The sequence below is a fragment of the Scophthalmus maximus genome, chromosome 4, assembly GCF_022379125.1.
Source record: "Scophthalmus maximus strain ysfricsl-2021 chromosome 4, ASM2237912v1, whole genome shotgun sequence".
In the NCBI taxonomy this organism is placed as follows: Eukaryota; Metazoa; Chordata; class Actinopteri; order Pleuronectiformes; family Scophthalmidae; genus Scophthalmus; species Scophthalmus maximus.
In genome coordinates this window covers 1,054,639-1,073,377 of record NC_061518.1, presented here as the reverse complement: position 1 = coordinate 1,073,377, position 18,739 = coordinate 1,054,639, and the positions used below count along the sequence as shown (strand labels likewise).

At 46.4% G+C, this 18,739-nt stretch overlaps 1 protein-coding gene across 7 annotated transcripts in view; it reads right to left on the bottom strand.

Annotated features, from left to right (window-relative positions):
• Positions 1-18,739, bottom strand: part of plekhg4 (pleckstrin homology domain containing, family G (with RhoGef domain) member 4) — a 38,250-nt gene that overhangs the window by 12,882 nt on the left and 6,629 nt on the right. For 5 of the 7 annotated variants that reach the window (XM_035627720.2, XM_035627719.2, XM_035627716.2 and 2 more), the window contains 2 exons: positions 3,918-4,115; positions 175-3,100 (listed from right to left, as the gene is read on the bottom strand). In XM_035627720.2, the coding sequence (XP_035483613.2) occupies positions 175-3,100; positions 3,918-4,115 (3,124 nt within the window). Of the gene's footprint in view, positions 1-174; positions 3,101-3,917; positions 4,116-13,145; positions 13,279-18,739 lie in introns of those variants that run through there. The other 2 variants (XM_035627721.2, XM_035627722.2) reach the window with 2 other exon arrangements.

Genomic DNA, 18,739 nt, shown 5'->3' with positions numbered 1-18,739 from the left:
ACACACAGGTGAGTGTTACCACAGGTGAGTGTCAGTTTACTGGTGCAGGAGGAGGAGGGAGAAGAAAGGGAGGAGTAATTCAGCCAATCAGAGGAGGAGGAGGAGGAGGTGATGAATGAAGACAGAGTCTGGTGGTTTGAAGAATGAAAGTGAGGAGGAGAAAAATGTTTGTACCTTCAGTCTGAAGATCTTCAGTTCTTCTTCCTCCTCCACCAACCTGCTCCTCCTCTTCCTCGTCTCCATGGTCACACTCCTCAGGTTCTGAATCCTTCTCTGGTGCGATGGACTCTTCAGACTCCTCACAGCGGGTTGGTGGTTTAATGTTTTCAGTATAAGAGTCTTCAGGGTGTGTTTGTAGTGTAGGTTTTTCAGAATAAGAGTCCTCAGAGTGTTTGTGTATTGTGTTAGACTCTTCGGAGTGTGAGTCCTCAGGATGTTTTATTTGTGTGTTGTTTTCAGAATAAGAGTCCTCAGTGTGTGTTTGTAGTGCAGTATTTTCAGAATAAGAGTCCTCAGGGTGGATTTGTAATGTGGTGTTTTCAGAATAAGAGTCCTCTGAGTGTGTGTGTACTGTGTTGGACTCTTCCGTGTGTGTGTGATTTATGTTTTCAGAATAAGAGACCTCAGAATGTGTTTGTAGTGTAGTGTTTTCAGAATAAGAGTCCTTAGGGTTTGTTTTTAGTGACGTTTTTTCAGAATAAGAGTCCTTAGAGTGTGTTTGTAGTGTAGTGTTTTCAGAATAAGAGTCCTTAGGGTGTGTTTTTAGTGACGTTTTTTCAGAATAAGAGTCATTAGAGTGTGTTTGTAGTGAAGTATTTTCAGAATAAGAGTCCTCTGAGTGTGTGTTTACTGTGTTGGACTCTTTCGAGTGTGTGTGATTTATGTTTTCAGAGTTAGAGTCCTCAGGATGTATTTGTAGTGTAGAGTTTTCAGAATAAGAGTCCTCAGGGTGTGTTTGTATTGTAGGTTTTTCAGAATAAGAGTCCTCAGGGTGTGTGTTTACTGAATTGGACTCTTCAGAGTGTGAGTCCTCAGGATGTTTTATTTGTGTGTTGTTTTCAGAATAAGAGTCCTCAGAGTGTGTTTGTAGTGAAGTGTTTTCAGAGTAAGCGTCCCTGGGGTGTGTGTGTACTGTGTTGGACTCTACACACTGTGTGTGATTTATGTTTTCAGAATAAGCATCCTCAGGGTGTGTTTGTAGTGTAGGTTTTTTAGAATAAGAGTCCTCAGAGTGGGTTATCTGTGTGTTTTCAGAACAAGTGTCCTCTAAGTGTGTGTTTACTGTGTTGGAATCTTCAGAGAGTGTGTGATTCATGTTTTCAGAATAAGACTCCTCATGGTGAGTTCTTTGTGTGTTGTTTTCAGAATAAGAGTCCTCCAACTGTGTTTGTAGTGAGATTTTTTCTGAATAAGAGTCCTCTAAGTTTGAGTGTAGTGTGTTATTTTCAGTGTAAGAGTCCTCACAGTGTGTGTGATTTATGTCTTCAGAATATGAGTCCTCAGGGTATGAGTTCACATATGAATCAGCTTCATTGATGTGCGTTCCTTGACTTTCTCTTTCTTCTTCATCTTTCTCTTTTCTTCCTCCTCCTCTCATCACTCGCTCCTCTCTTCTTTCTTCTCTGTGCTGCACAACTATAACCTGAACCTCCTCTTGAAGCTCCACCTCCTCTGACTCATCGTCTCCCTCCCCATCCAACACTTCCTCCCACTCTGTCTCTTCACTTTCATCTTCCACCTCCTCTCTCCCGTCTCCTCTCTCCTCACCAGTGTGCGTCTCCTCCTCTTCCTCTACAGCCTCGTCAACTGACACCAACACTTCATGCTTCCTTTCCTTCCTCTCTATCAACTCTCCCGCTTCTTTGCTTTCCTCCGTCTCATCCTCTTTCCCTCGCTCCTCCTGTTTCAGCTCCTCCACCTCCTCTTCCTCCCTCTGTCCTTTGCAGTTTCCAGGTTCAGTATCAGTACCTTCTGTTCGCTCCTGTGACATCCGCTGCTCCGACCAACTGCTGGATGTTACCATGACAGAAGGAGGAGGAGCAGAGGAGGAGGTGGGGGTGAGGACGGCAGGTCCACGGGGGTCCTGGGTGAAGTTCTCCTCGATGAGTTTGGAACAAAGTCCAGTGTGAGAACTGACAGAGGAGTGTGTGTGAGTGTTGTGAGGTATCTGTGTGTTGTGAGGTGTGTGTGTGTTTGGTGTGCGTGTGTTGTCTGGTGTTTGTGTGCTTACGGCAGAATGTGCATGTGTGTTGAGGGGTGCATGAGTGTAGTGAGGTGTGTGGGTGCCATGAGGTGTGAGTGTGTTGTTTGGTGTGAGCGTGATGTGAGCAATGTGTGTGTCGTGAGGTGTGAGTGTGTTGTGAGGTGTGTGTGGGGAGATGTTTGTGCTGCTCCTGCCTCGGAGCTGCAGACTGATGGACTGGGTCAAGGAGCCCTTCTGTGGGGAGAAGCGAGGCAGCAGTGGCGGCAGCGGCAGCTCCGTCAGTTCCACGTACTCCCCCTCCGAGTCCTCGGCCTCGCTGCTCGCCGCCAATTGGTTGGTTTTAGGTGGGCAGGGGTTTACCTCCCCCTGTCTCGAGGAGTTAGTATCTCCACACGGGTCATATGATGCGCTGATCAACATATCTCCGTCCTTCGCGGAGGACTCCTTGTCCTCCAAGAGGACAGCCCGGGACCGGCTGAGGAACTGTGGGTAAACCAGGTCCTCCCAGGGAACCCTGAAGACGTCCCCGCTGGCGGAGAGGAGGCAGCGCTCCAGCCTGGACGCTCCTCGCTGCTCCCTCTCCCTGTTGACGGAGTCTAGCCAGGCCATGCTGAAGAGGGAGCACAGGGCTAACTCCGACACCTCCTGCTGCTCCACATGATGGCTGCCGGCCGACACACTGCACAGGAGCAGGCGGGGGGAGGAGCCGGAGCCGCTCCTGCAGGAGGCACTGTGCGTTCGAAGGGGAGGAGGGGGAGTAGCAGGAGGAGACACCAGCAGGTAGAAGTCTCCTGGACGCAGCAGACGCTGGTCCAGAGGACAGAGCTGAACGACTACCTTCTCCTGGACGCACAGAGGCCAGCCTTCATGACGAAACAACACACCACTGTACTGCAACTGAGGAGAGGAGATGAGGAGAGACAAGAAGAGAGACAGGAGGAGAGACAGGAGGAGAGACAGGAGGAGGAGGATGAGAGGAGAGGAGTTTTTGATTATTATTGAGTTTTTTATGAGGCACATTTTGTGTAAATTGTACTGAGAGAAACAATAGTTTGTCTTCAGGTCTCGTCTGAAATTTGTAATTTTATATCTGAATGAATCATTTTCTCTGAGTCTAAATCATCTATAATCTGACAAGATCTGATTTATTCCTCTGACATGCTGATGATGAAACCAATGATACAGTGTGTGTGTGTGTGTGTGTGTGTGTGTGTGTGTGTGTGTGTCGTCTGTGCAGAGGCAGGTGAGTGACGATCCCACGAGTCACCTTAACCAAACATGACACATCAGCCAATCCCGTGTGGTGTTCAACAGGCAGGAAGAGACACGCCCACACAGAGAGAGAGTCATGAGTCAGTTGATCTGTGACGTCCTGACTCACAGACACAGTGATGAACTACTGATCTGCTCTCTGTCATCACACAACTACAGCTACAGACAGGTCAGTTGTATCATCTCTACAGCTACAGACAGGTCAGTAGCGTTGTCTCTACAGCTACAGACGGTCAGTTGTATTGTCTCTACAGCTACAGACAAGTCAGTAGCGTTGTTTCTACAGCTACAGACAAGTCAGTAGCGTTGTCTCTACAGCTACTGACAGGTCAGTTGTATCAGATCTACAGCTACAGACGGTCAGTTGTATCATCTCTACAGCTACAGACGGTCAGTTGTATCGTCTCTACAGCTACAGACAGGTCAGTAGCGTTGTACTCACACAGGCATGTTGCTGCAGCGTCTGCAGCAGGTGCTTGGCCGGCAGCAGGAAGTGGAACAGGAAGTGGAGAGCGTCTCCTCTGTAGCAGCCGTCCACCACACTGATCACCTGACACAGGACGGTGGGGGACGTGTCCTGGAACGGGGGGTAGAGGTCACACAGAGACTTCTGGATGCTCCGGTCCAAAGACTCAGAGTCCTGAGAGGGTGGGGACAGAGACAGACCGGGGTCAGACTGCTACAGACGCCTACAGACTCCTAGAGACACTATCACACTCCGACAGACACCTACAGACACTAACAGACGTCTACAGACACCTACAGTAAAGACTCCTACAGACACAGTCAGTCTACTACAGACACCGTCAGACTCCTACTGACACAGTCAGTCTCCTACAGACTGTGACAGACACCGACAGACTGGAGTCAGTTGTGGTTCTTGACCGTCCTCAATAACAAGAACACCTGTTCACTCTGACCTATCAAAGTACATGTGTGAGTCTGTGTTTACACACATCCAGCTGCTGTTGCTATGGCGACACCACACCCCTGCATCACATTCCTCTCAGACAAAGACAAGAGACACTGGAACACGTCCTGTGTTTCAGGGTTGAGTACTGGTTGGACGTCCGGTTGACTCAGCGGCTCTGTGCGGCGCCTGCTCGCCGTCACACTGGACCCTCCTCAGCCAACAACACGCCTCTTATCAACACGTGTTTGTTCTGCGGAGCCAGAAACACGTTCAGCACTTCAGGGCCGACCGCCAAGGGCGCGCCTGGCAGACCCATCAGGAGTGGCTGGGCGGCCCCGCAGGCAGATCAGGGCTGTAACTGGATCCACTGACAGGGAGACGGGTCAGGTAAAAATAACTGGCTCCAGACTGAGCTGTGTGTGTGTGTGTGTGTGTGTGTGTGTGTGTGTGTGTGTGTGTGTGTGTGTGTGTGTGTGTGTGTGTGTGTGTGAGTGAAGGAGTGGTGTGAACAAACTCGTCTCTGCTGCTTCATTATGTTCACCATCAAACCTTCATCTGACACTGTGACAAAAAATCACTTTACCACTTTGGACCGATTGTTGGTTTGGACGATGAAATGTTGTCAATAATCAAGCAATAAACAATTCACATCACCACTTCATGTTCTCCTTATCGTCACTGATGGTCGTTGCACTTCAGACACTCTGAGCTTCTACTAAACACAACAGTGTGAAGACCCACCGACATGTGACGTCATCTTTTATTTAACGTCAGATTTCCAAAGGGCAGAGGTCAACAGGCTGTGATGATTCCATTGACATCAGAGGAAAGGTTAAACTTTCTTCACAGCATCTCTTGGTCTTCATCAGTGACCTGTTGTCAATGACCAACGTGAACCAGTGTGATTCTACTGAAGGTCAAAGGTCTTTTGTTTCGCATTTCATTAATGATTTGATGATATAAAAACGGAGCTGAGACGTCATGATTGACAACTGAAACCGACTCGTGATTGGTCGAGAGCGTGTGTGTGGACGCGACCTCGATACCAGGACCCCACTCCATGATCACTACTGCACAGACTCTGGCTCCACATGACGTCACCGGCCTGAATCTGAGATATTTTTGCATGTTCATGTTTATACAAGATTGACTCTCTCTCTCTCTGTCTCACTCTCTCTAGATGAATATTCTGGATGCGAGTCAGAATTCACACGACAACTGGCAGTCAAGTGAAACTCTGAGGCCAAGATTAGCAGCAGGATATCAGATGACAGGGCTGAGAGGGGGAGGGAGGGGCTGCTGCGCTGACACACTCGTCACATTGTGGGTTCAAACTGTTCAGAGATGAAGCAACCACAGACACGTTATATATATTTGTATCCATGGTCTACATGTTTATCCTGACAGAGTTGTGTGTGAAACTAATTCTCCTTACAATAATTCATTACATGTTAACAACCAGGTGAACAAACTCATTCTTGTGATCAAGATCAGAAGACAAACATGACGGATCAAAACCAGGCTTTGAATTTAAAAAATGACAAAGTTATTTGTCTGATACGCCTCAGACGAAGCCCGAAGTTTCCTTCTACAGGTCCACAGCTGATTGGACGACAGCGTCTCTCCGGTGTCCTTGCCTTCATATCAACGGTCCAAAAAAAAAGAGACAGAAGAAAAAGAAGAAGAACAGAATAAAGATGGCCGCGACTCGGGGAAAGTGCGATGGAACGGTCGTTCAGGTCAGGATTCCAAATCGGAAACTCGGGGCAAGATCAATGTGCATAAAGTGTCGTCCTGTATTATAATGTAGCTCATATAACACGAGGACCGAGGCTAACGGCTGCTAGTTGCTAACAGTTACTATGTGATTATTATTGTTGTTTGCTTGCACACACACCCTTCATCATCATTATTCATATCTTTCATGTCGGTGAATAACAAGTGCTCATACACAACAGTTTGAGGATTACAGTATTAAGACTGCAGCTCAGTCCGGCTCTGAGAGGGTGAGGCAGGTTGAAGAGGAGGGTGAGGAGGTGAGGAGGGTGAGGAGGCACATGAAAGCAGGCAGAGTGCGGTTCCCATGGGGGAGGGAGCGAGGCCACCCACCCCAGGTCCAGATGAATAACACGATTATCCTCCAGGGTTCAGTGATGAAACACTCGGACTCACATCGGACTCACATCAGAGCACAAACACAGACGATCATCGACAACACAAACCGCTGATTATCGGGAGGTCAGAGGTCATCACATGGGCAGTGTGATGAACTGTACAGAAAAAGTTCAATCTGTTGTTTGGTGTGAACTCATTTAATAACACGGACTCAGCTTGTTGCTGTTCTGTAGTGAACAGGACAAACAGGACGAACCTGAACTACACGTCAATCAGTGAAATGAAAATCATGTTCAAGCTGCTTCAGTCACACACACAACCTGAAGGACTACAACTCCCAGGGTGCATTTCACCATAAAACATCCAACCGCAGAGCTTCTTCACACTTTACTGTAGTATTTAGTCAACACTAATGTCTGATCCTATCAGGAATAAAATATGAACGTGATCGTTACAGAATCCAGGAATTTAAAACAACAGTTGATTAGTGTCAGACTGATTTATCGCAGACATAATCAGTGTTATGATGCGTTCACAACAAACGCGACACAATTTTTTAGTGCGATGAGATGAGACACAAAGTCGATGCAAAGACGAAGATGACGTGGGATTTGCGTCTAGTCGCACTGTGCGATGCGATTTTCGAGTTGAAATATTTGAACCTGCGTGACGCGACGTCGCGAAAATAAATCAGCATTGAGATCCTCCTGTGTCACTGGTGTTCACATTACTCTCGCGGTAAATATAAATGATCCACTCTCACAAGTGTGAACGCAGCTTTAGTGTTTGTGTTTACCGATGGGAAAACAAATGCAGATAACATTCACAATTTAATCCGAGTCAACATGATTAACAACGAGGATTCAGTTCAAATCTGTTTTAAAATACGACAGTGAGTTGTGTTATTGTCTCCAACAAGGAGGAAGGTCTGTCTTTCTGTGTCTCTGTCTGTGTCTCTGTCTGTCAGAACATGGATCAAGAAAGAATCCATGAAATGCTGGTGTGGATCTGGACAAAGGGGCGGAGCCAGGAATGTTTTAATCTCTTTCTTTAGCATTGATTCCACAGAGAATAATTCATGGATCTAGATGAAAACTTGATTCTGTGCTGACTGATTTGATTGAGGGACTGTTTGTTGTTGGTGGACGTCTGATGTTCTTTGTGTATTAATGTGTGTGTTAAATCTGTGGTGTCAGATGAAAGGCGAGTGTCCAATCATCCAGATGGAGCATTTAACATAAACTGATCACGATCACTTTAACGAGCACTGAGTGGTGACCCCTGTCCCTCGCTCTCTCCCTCCCTCTCTCTCTCTCCCTCGCTCTCTCCCTCCCTCTCTCCGTATCCCTCTCTCTCTCTCCCTCCCTCTCCCTGGAGGACCATGATTCATTCACTTCTTCCATCAGACGGTGAATAAAGTGAATGAAGTGTCGCTGGTTGTGGAGCAAATCAGTGTCACAGTCAAAACCTGTGTGTGTGTGTGTGTGTGTGTGTGTGTGTGTGCGTGCGTGCGTGTGTGCAATCTGATTAACCAGCTCTCTAACTCTGGTTCTGTAAAGACGGGTGTCACGGTTTCCAAAAGCACACAGGTCACGACCTGTGGAGTAACCAATCACGATGACACGGCGTGGAGGAGTAGGAGGGGGAGGAGCCTCTAAAGACGGCGGGAAACCACAGGAGACAGGACCTTTGACACGGTGACAGAAGAGACCAGCTGTCGTCTGTAACGTCACGCTACTGATCCGGGATCCAGGAGTCTGAGTCCATCCAGATGTTGAAGAGTCCAACACACACACACACACATCTGGAGTCTCTGACTTTTACAGTGGAACTGTGATCATCACATCACCACTGCCTCCCAGTGATACACATCACCAATAGTAGAAACAGCAATAGACGCGAGGAGAGAAGCGTCGCTGCTGACGGATCATGTTTCACTGAGAGGAGGAAATTAAACTGACTGACCCCGAGGACAGCTGATTGGATCAAAGCAGTCTCTTGTCTCTCATTCTGTTACAGACTCTACTTCCTGTAGATCCTCCATCTACTCTCTCTCACATGTGTTTGTGTCACTGTGACCAGCTGCAGCTCGTCTGGATCGTGCGTCTGATCGTATTTCTCTCATGAATGAAGTGATTCTGAACGAAGAAGAGCAGCAGACGAGCGATCGCAGCGTGGAACACGAGGAGGGAGGAGGAGGAGGAGGAGAGACGAGGTACCAGGACGAGATGTTTCCACAGATACAGGAATGTTACACATGCCGACACGTGTGAACACATCCAGCGTCATTAACTGCTCCTGCTTCGGAGCCCGAGAGGAAGTGAAACCTTCAGGGCCTCCGTCTGTTTCTGCACTTTGTAAACATCACGTGTCGAAACATTAACGCCCCAGTGTGTGATTTTTGTAATTTGCTGACGGCATCTGATGGTAAAGTTGCAAACCGCAACCAACTGAGCGACCGACAGGGGACACTTGATGGTGGCGCACCGACGATTCCATTTCCAGTTTCCGGCAGCGTCAGAAAATTCAACGTGAACACGACGTATTCTGGACCGTTTAGTTCAACAACCGTATTCAACAGGACGTAGAAACATAGAGACTCACACGGAGGTCGGGTCCACCTCATGGAACTATATTTAACTCTTCTATGAACACAGAGTTATGGACAATATATTCAATTTATGTAAATATCACACATTGTGGCTTTAAGAGACGTGCTGGCGGAAGGCACAGGGCTTTTGGCACAGGGGTCGCGGCCCGGTCAGAGCAGGAAAATCACAACAACAACAACAAAGAGACAAACAAGCTTTCTCCAAAATCACTCACTGTCCCTTTAATGCTGATTTAATGAGTCCTGACAGCTGCTCTGTGGTCGCATGTCCACATTCACGCTTTGATAGAGTCTGACTGATTCATCTGCTGGTCGATAATGAAATATGTAAACTTTTTTTTTTTTAACAGAATAAACAAAACATCAAGACCCAATTACGTCACCGTGACAGGAGGACAAAGACGTCCAGAGCTCGGCGGCTGCAGAGCGACGACCTTGAGGCGGAGCAGATTAGATTAGCGCGCCAGTGTGTCAGTTATTTCTATTTAAATAAAGTTAAATAAATGCTGCACACGTGCAGATGAATGACCGGTTGTAAATTTAAACTGTGTCCCTGCTGAGAGTGTTCAGTTCACAGACAAGTGGGTCAGGGAGTCTTTGATGGTCCGGGGGGAATCTTCTTTTAACGGCTGTTACATTCAGACGTTGGACAGTTTTCACAGACGTACGTGCGTGCGTGCGTGCGTGCGTGGAGGCTTCATGTTTCAGGTCGACCGGAGCAGCAGGATGAAAGTGTATTAAAGACGAATGACACACAGTGTCTCTTTGTGCTGCCGAGCGTCTCAGACCAGGACTCCGTGGGACCGTCCCGTCCCGTCAACACAGCACTCGACACCAGGGACAATGGACACTTCCTGTCTCTGACAGGTCCTGAGAGAAAGACGCCTGTTGTCAGAGGAATCCCGACGAGTTGCGTCCTGCAGCCTCTTCCTCTGACATCTGACCCGGGAGGCGACGTGAAAACATCTTCCATCAGGACCTGACGCGGTGCCGAGTGGGTCAGTGTGTTAATGTGAGACACAGACCTCGTGTGTGCTGCTGCTCCTCAGATCTGATCACTGTAAAAACCATCTGCTCCAGGTTTTATCAACCTCCTCCAGTCACAAGTCCACGACCCAAATAATCTACAATCTGACTGCTTAGAGATCAGTGATCTCATTGGACGGTGGGAAACTATGGAGGCCCCGAGAACTCACAGCGCTGCAACTTAAGAAAACATGTCCCTCGGTTTGACAACACATGCGCAGCATTTAGAAAACGCTCTGCAAATAGACCGCGAAGAAACTGAAGTGTTTCCAGAGGACACTTAAAAATGATGCACACATCTGGACACACTTGTTGCCGCTTTTTTTTTTTTTTTTTTTTAAATCTAAATCACTTACTTTTTATCTCATTTTCCAACACCACTGACGGAAAGAGAACCTTAATAGCGCTGCGAGTCCAAACTCTGTGGCAACAACAAGCGTGTCCAGTCGTGTGCATCACTTTTAAGTGTCCTCTGGAAACACTTCTATTTAGTGGCGGTCTATTTGCAGCGCGTTTTCTAAAAGCAGTGCATGTATGGTCAAATTGATGAAGATGTTTTCTTAAGTTGCTTGTGTTTTGTCCATTTGCATGTTTTCTTAAGTTGCAATGTAGAGGAAACATGGAGAGACGTCTGCAGAGTTACTTTTCAACTGAGCAACTTATCATAGGACAACACGACCGCTACCAACAGCTGATCAGTCGGGAGCTGAACGTTAACTACATCAGAACTTATTCGGCAAACTTGTTTCCATCTCGCAAACAATTCGCATTCACTCTTTTTCACAAAAAGCAAAACCACCTTGAGCGAGCGTATGAACTTTGTTGCGAATATTTTCTTCTTCAAATTTTGCCGTTTATATCGACTTTTTCTAAATGCGATACTTCAAAATCCATCTATGTAGAAAACGATGGTGAAAAAGTGTCGTCAGTTGTGGTAATAAATTAAAACTGTTTGATGGATGATTGTTAGGTCGTCAGTATTTTTCCAGAAAAAAAAAAAGTTTCACAGTTTAAAAAAAACATTTGTTTGTGGAGACAAACTCAGTCTCTCATCAGAGACTCCATCCATCAGTACGAGTCCATTACCTGAACATTCCTCTTCACGACCCCCCCCCCCCCCTCTTTACCCAGCAGCCCCTTGACGTGTCCGGACGACTCAGCGGAGTCTGAACACGTCTCCTCTCAACTCATCACACACAGTTCAAGTTCCCCCCCGGAACATTTAAAGGGTTAAAAAATCTTAAAACGACTGAAAATCTGGTCATTATGATCAAAACTGATGAAGAATTAACTGTAGAATAATACTAAAACATAATATTACTATAATGTTTCTTCTGTTGCAGGATATTTTTGAGTTTTTAATGCATTGCTCAATGTTTCAAACCAGCAGGAGGCTGACGGAGGTCTGGAGCATCGTTGGCGGGCACGTTTGGACTCTGAGAACAGGAAGTCATCAGACGTCTTTTTTTTTTTTCCACAACAGGCGGAGGTAACGAAGGCAACCAGGTAAACACGACAAACACCTCATTGAAAACAACAAACGTACCAGGAATGTGATCGTGTACGAGTCAGAGCTGCTGCTGAGTCAGCTTCTGTTTTCACTGAGTCTGAAGAGAAACATCCTGGACCGGAGCGATCGATCAATCAATCAATCAATCAATCAATCATTCAGTCAATCAATCGACACTGGAACTGGAAACCATTTCCAGGTTTTCATCACCGGGCTGTAGGAAATTATTTTACAAAAACAATCAACTAATTGATTAATTGATCAACAGTTGGCATATTACCTGCAGCCTCCTGAAGATCAATACGAGGTGTCGTGAAGTGACGTTCAGGAAACAGGAAGTAAAAACACACAAGCTTAGCACAACCTGTTCGCGTGACTAAAACTGAGGTTTAGGTCGACAAGCGGAGATCAATCGTCCAATCACAGTGACGGGTTTTTAGGTCACAGACAAGGTCACCTTCAATAAAGTCGATCAATAGCAGCGGTCACATGACACGGATCGGCGATCATCAACACCAGGACACGTTCAGAGACTCAGTTTGATCAGCGCGGGTGTGTGTGTGTGTGTGTGTGTGTGTGTGTGTGTGTGTGTGTGTGTGTGTGTGTGTGTGTGTGTGTGCATGTGAGAGTAGGAAAGAAAAATTCACACAGTTCATGAATCATCATAATATATGAAAACAAACAAGAAGTTAAGACATGAAAAGCCTCGCTTTCTTCACGTTTATGATGCTAACCGATACAACAACAATTGTTATGGACGCTGCTGTCACGACAACGAGGGCTGCTGCAAGGCCTCATGGGAAAGCACAGCAGCAAACAGTTAGATTTTCACGCACACACATCTGTGACGCTCTGACTGTCGGAGAGACGAAGGTAAAGACAGTTTACAGACAGAGACAGTTTGTCGCTCGGGTTACGTCAGTTCATCTACTGATCTGAACCAGACAGAACTTTACATGATGAACCGATTGACACGCAGCAGAGAGGCAAACTACATTAGGCGCCGTGGGACACACTGACACACTCTGTTCTCGTTTGTTTTATTTGGGACGATAAAGACTCACACACACACCGAGCACGTCGCTGATGACATCATCAAACAGTGACGAATACACACGGTGTACCTGTCAGGTACCTGTCAGGTAACCGTCAGTCCAAACCCAGATCATCAGTCAGCTGACTGAGGGGGAGGAGATGGAACCAGACCTCGTGTGTGTGTGTGTGTGTGTGCGCGCGCGCGCGCACACGCACACACACACACACACACACACACACCAAATGTTTTAAGAATACACACACTGGTGGAAACCCTACACCCCCACTGTCCCCTCCCCCACAACAACAAACCTTCAACACACACACACAGGCAACATGTGCCACAAGCTGGAGTCAGAGAGACACTACAGTGTGTGTGTGTGTGTGTGTGTGTGTGTGTGTGTGAGAGAGTGTGTGTGTGCGCGTGTGTGTGAGTGAGAGTGTGTGTGTGTGTTCCTACCATGTTGGTTGCAGTGTGTTGTCAGCAGCTCAAAATTCCAGTGTGAAACCATTTTCCTCCGTCTGTCTCTTTCTGTCTGTCTCCCTGTGTGTGTCTCTCGTCCCGTCAGGTCTGAATCTGCTCTCACTCACAGTTCAACCTCTCTCTCACACGTGAAGCCCCTGCCCCTCAGTGGCCCCTCCCCCTCGGTGTCTCCTCCCCCTCTCAGTGTCTACCCCGCCCCAGTGTCTCCCTCTCCTGGCTGTTGTGAGAGTCACAGTAGATATATTAATTTCATTACCTACATGAGAATTTTAAACTTTTTAAACAGGAGAAAAAAAACATATTAAAATAGACAACATATAAATAAATACCTACCCTGTGTATCCACCAATCAGTCATCACTACCTCACTTCATAATGACATCATCATGCTCTATTCCTGATTCTGGTTCCCATCAGTCACGACACGACGACCAGCGGTGAAGGCGATCATCGTCGCTGTTTCTGTTGCTAAACAAGCGACTGCAGAGGAGACGATTTACTTCCTGTTTACGACCACATGACCAGTGTACGTTAATGGTCATGTGACATTTCGTCTGGACGGAGGCGGATTCAAAATGAGGACGTGGCGTCTCGGAGCCTGATCGTCGTCACACCTGTGATTACAGGGGGCCTGCACGCCGAGTGTAAACAAGTGAAGGCGTCGTAATGAAGGATCTGTGTTCAGGACTGTGCAGGAGCAGCGAATCATACCAGAAGTCTCTTTACATCTGTACTTTACTGTAACAACATCGCGTCTCCTGCACAGTGACAGCCGACTGTTAAGACCCCTGATGATCACAGTGAAAGTGTCCAGTGAAGTGAGACGTCCACTGAACCTCAGAGACAGACGCCAGGACGACGTCTCTCAGACTCACAGAGACTGAAGCTGTGAACATGTGACACAGATTAGTGCTTTACACTGTAATGTTAACGAACTTCACCACCAACACAAAAAACTTCTTCTTTATCTTCCCTGAACTCTGTGACAGAAATCTGAATACTTTAAAACCTGTGATAAATTTAATTTAAGAAATTCATGGTCTTCAGGGGACGAATCTGACGACAAGGGACTATGTCTGTATATAAAGACAATCAGCGACTGTATATAAAGATGGATGACACGTCTGTACTTCCCCTGGTTGTGTAAAAATATGGTAAAATATCTCAAATAAAACCAAATATATAGAACTTGTATCAAGAAAATGTATTTTTTTATGTAAAATGTAAATTTAATTGCACATCATTTCTACATTGTCTCTTCTGTAAAATAAAAGTTTTCATATCTGCAAACATAAACACTGATACAGTCAGAGAGAGATGTGAACAGTAAGAACAGTCAAAGCACAGCTGTGGGAAGCAGACACATTGCATCATGGGTAGACAGTTTTCTGAGGAGGAAATTAAAGAAGAGGAAGAGACGTGAGGAGTTAATATCCTGTTAGAGAGAGAGAGGGAGAGGGAGGGAGAGAGAGAGAGGGAGGAAGAGAGAGAGAGAAAGAGAGAGCAGCTCAAGTCTTTTATCCGTTATGTTCTGTAGAAGATGTCGTATCATCGTGACAGTGATGATCAGACGTCTACATATAATCGTTTTTCTGTTGGTGTGAAGTTTTCTTCTTGAACCAACAGCAGGACGACTGTGTGTGTGTGTGTGTGTGTGTGTGTGTGTGTGTGTGTGTGTGTGTGTGTGTGTGTGTCCTCTTCCCTCATCACAGAAAATCATTAATTTTCTCCCTCTCACACAAGGAGAAAACCACCATCCCAAACATTCATAAGTGATGTAAGAGCTGCGCACGTCCGCACACACGCTGGCGCACACACACGGGCAGGCCGCCACCTGAAGCAGCTATGCTCCCTCTGGCTAAATACTCACATTTTTTAAACGCCTCAGTAACAAAACTGTGTGTGTGTGTGTGTGTGTGTGTGTGTGTGTGTGTGTGTGTGTGTGTGTGTGTGTGTGTGTGTGTGTGTGTGTGTGTGTGTGTGGGGGTGTGTGGGGGTGTGTGTGTGTGTTCTTCAGCTTTGAGGAGATCAGATTATCACTGAACAGACTTAGAGCAACTTCTGTGGCGGTTTAATATCTTGCTGTCGATTGGTCGCTCAATATTCAGACGAGCAGCGACTGTATATAAAGACCATCAAGGACTGTACATAAAGACCATCAGTGACCAGTGACTGTATATAAAGACCATCAAGGACTGTACATGAAGACGATCACTGACTGTATATGAAGACAATCAGCGACTGTATATGAAGACGATCACTGACTGTATATAAAGACGATCAGCGACTGTATATAAAGACGATCACTGACTGTATATAAAGACGATCACTGACTGTATATAAAGACGATCAGCGACTGTATATAAAGACGATCAGCGACTGTATAAAGACGATCAGTGACTGTATATAAAGACGATCAGTGACTGTATATAAAGACGATCAGTGACTGTATATGAAGACGATCACTGACTGTATATAAAGACGATCACTGACTGTATATAAAGACGATCACTGACTGTATATAAATACGATCAGCGACTGTATATAAAGACGATCAGTGACTGTATAAATACGATCAGCGACTGTATATAAAGACGATCAGTGACTGTATAAAGACGATCACTGACTGTATATAAAGACGATCACTGACTGTATATGAAGACGATCAATGACTGTATATAAAGACAATCACTGACTGTATATAAAGACAATCAGCGACTGTATATAAAGGCCTTATGACCTGTACTGCAGCCAGACACCAGGGGGCGATCATGATGATTTGGCTTCATCTCGTCCATCTTTATTTATTTCCCTGTGAGGGAGGGGCGGGGGGGAACAGAGGAGGACAGAGGGGTGTAACCTGCCTCCATCTTGGCTCTAACATCAGACTGAGCAGACAACAAACAAACTAAAACACTTCTACCACACAGCAACATCTGGATGAGGTTGAAGTCATATATCAGGATGATTTAAGAATCATACTAAGACGTTAACCGGTCAAACAGCCTCATGTAGAAACTCTCAGCTGGTGAAGCTGGACTGATTCCATCAACAGTTTGTTTCTGCTCCAGTTCAACAGAAAACCACCGGACTGAGACGACAGACTGAAATCAGCTGTAAAAGAAACATCCCACCAGAGTTCTTGTCCAAGTTCCTCACATTACAAAATTTTCTGTCTGGGAAAACTCCTTCACACTTTTCCCTCACACATTCCAGGGATTCCAGGACACATTAAAGATTTTTCAAAGACCCCGTTCAGGTCCCTGAGCCTCAGGTTGAGAACCTGCTGCATCTGCACAGACATCAACCAGGGAAACAAAGTCTTCTGCAACATTTTGATAACCATCAGTTAGAAAAGAAAAGAACATGTCAGACATTATGCAACAACACTAGGTTTTGTGTCCTCAGTCACTATCCGTAGGTTCATCCAGTTAAAGTGTGTTTAAATCGTCTGCCGCTCCAACGAGCAAGGCACTCACCCTGTGTGACTGTGAGTACGAGTCCCGCTCCGCTCAGCACAAAACGTAAAGTAAATCCAACCTGACGCAGCAACAGTCACAAAGACCAGGACGCAGGGAAAAAAGTAAAAACAACCAACCAGTGGACTGAGTGAGGAGAGATGAAACAGAAGAGTTCAGTCAGTCGAGTGCGTTCAGCTTCGGCTCTGAGGAAATATGCAGCATGTGTTCACAGAAGCTTCTTAACAAAATAAGAGCCTGCAGACTCAGACAGCTCCGCCCCCTGATCGCTCTCTCTCTCTCTCTTTGTTTGTCTCTCTCTCTTGTGATCAGATTCTCTGAGAACAGCTGGTAACACACACACACACACACACACACACACACACACACACACACACACACACACACACACACACACACACACACACACACACACACACACACACACACACACACACACACACACACACACACACACACACACACACACACACACACACACACACACACACACACACACACACACACACACACACACGGTGTTGGCATCAGTTAACAGAACATCGGGTCTTTAAATAGACCAGAGGTCGTCGTCACCTCCACCACCACAGTGAGAACTGATCTGAGAACAGTTTTAAACGGCCCTGTTGCTACGGTTACACCTGGCATCCACACGACTCCGGAGTTTTTTCAACCTTCTACAAAAACGTTTGTAAAACGACGACGCACATGACACCCCGCGTTCTACTTCCTGATTGGTTCTCATCGGTCACGACCTCGACGACCAGCGAAGTGAAGGCAAAGCGTCGCCAACGCTTCCCGTCAGTAACAGTTCCTCCCTCGCCGTTGCTCAAGGTTTTTGTGTAAATGAGCAACCAACTGTAGAGTGAGACAATCTACTTCCTGTTGTGGTCATGTGACATGTGTTTTCAGGCATCTTGGTTTGAAAACTAAAATGTATTAGTGTGGATGACGACGAACTTCGTCTCAGATCAGTAAAACGCTCCACGATAACGTTTGTCCAAAGTTGACAACGACTTCTGTTTCCTCACAGGACCCTTGAGTGTGATTTTTCAAGTGCTCGCTGTGTACTATGTTATTGCGGTGCCCTCCACTAGAGGGCACCGCAGAACTCAAACCTGTATAGAACTTCCCAGTTTTACAGTCTGTAAGTAATAAACACGGCGACGATGATGGAGGAGGTTAGTCGTTGGTTTCTGCGGAGATCAATCGTAGATGATAAATGAGGCGTCGTGTTAACGGCGAGTACCTGACATTACACTGCCCCTACTGTTCATGTGAGTACTGCATCTTGTGGTCGCGTCACCTTAATTTCTGAGGTCGAGCAAAGCGGACGCAGGAAACGGGAGCTCAGCTGTTTGAGAAACTTCAGTGAAGAAATTCACTCGCGTCTACAGAAAATAAACTTTAGCTTCAACAAAGATAAGGAAGAAAAAGAGGTTCAAACTCTCTCCTGAGCTAGGTGAGTAACATCTGCTCATATTCATAATCCAGACCATTTATTATCTGATGAGACGTTTCCTCATTGGATTTATAATTTTACCACTGTTGACTGACAGTTAAAGTGAAGCTGTAAACACACTGACGCTCCTGCTCAGTCGGATGTTGTCGTATCTGCTAAGTGGCAGCTGGTCCTCCCAGCGTCAGTGACCTATGACCCCAGAGGGTCTTCAGTGGACACAGGGGGACTGGAGCGTCTCTGGGGAGGACGAATGAATGAATAATAAGAAGGAGCTCAGTAATGAGTGAGAGTGTCCCGGGACACAGCTGAGACATGTGATGATGTCATCAGGAACAGGTTCGACTGTCACCGTCACTGATGTACAACAGAACAACCAGCAGCAAAATGACAGTGACAGCAGCGCCCCCGCCTCCTCCATCCTTCTCCACCATCCACTTCTGCCCTCCTCAATCCTTCTGTCTTCCTCCATCCTTTTTTCTGTCTTCCTCCATCCTTTTCTGTCTTCCTCAATCCTTCTCTGTCCTCCTCCATCCTTCTGTCCTTCTTCTCCATCCTTCTGTCCTCCTCCATCCTTTTCTGTCCTTTTTCTCCATCCTTCTCTGTCCTCCTCCATACTCTTCTGTCCTTCTT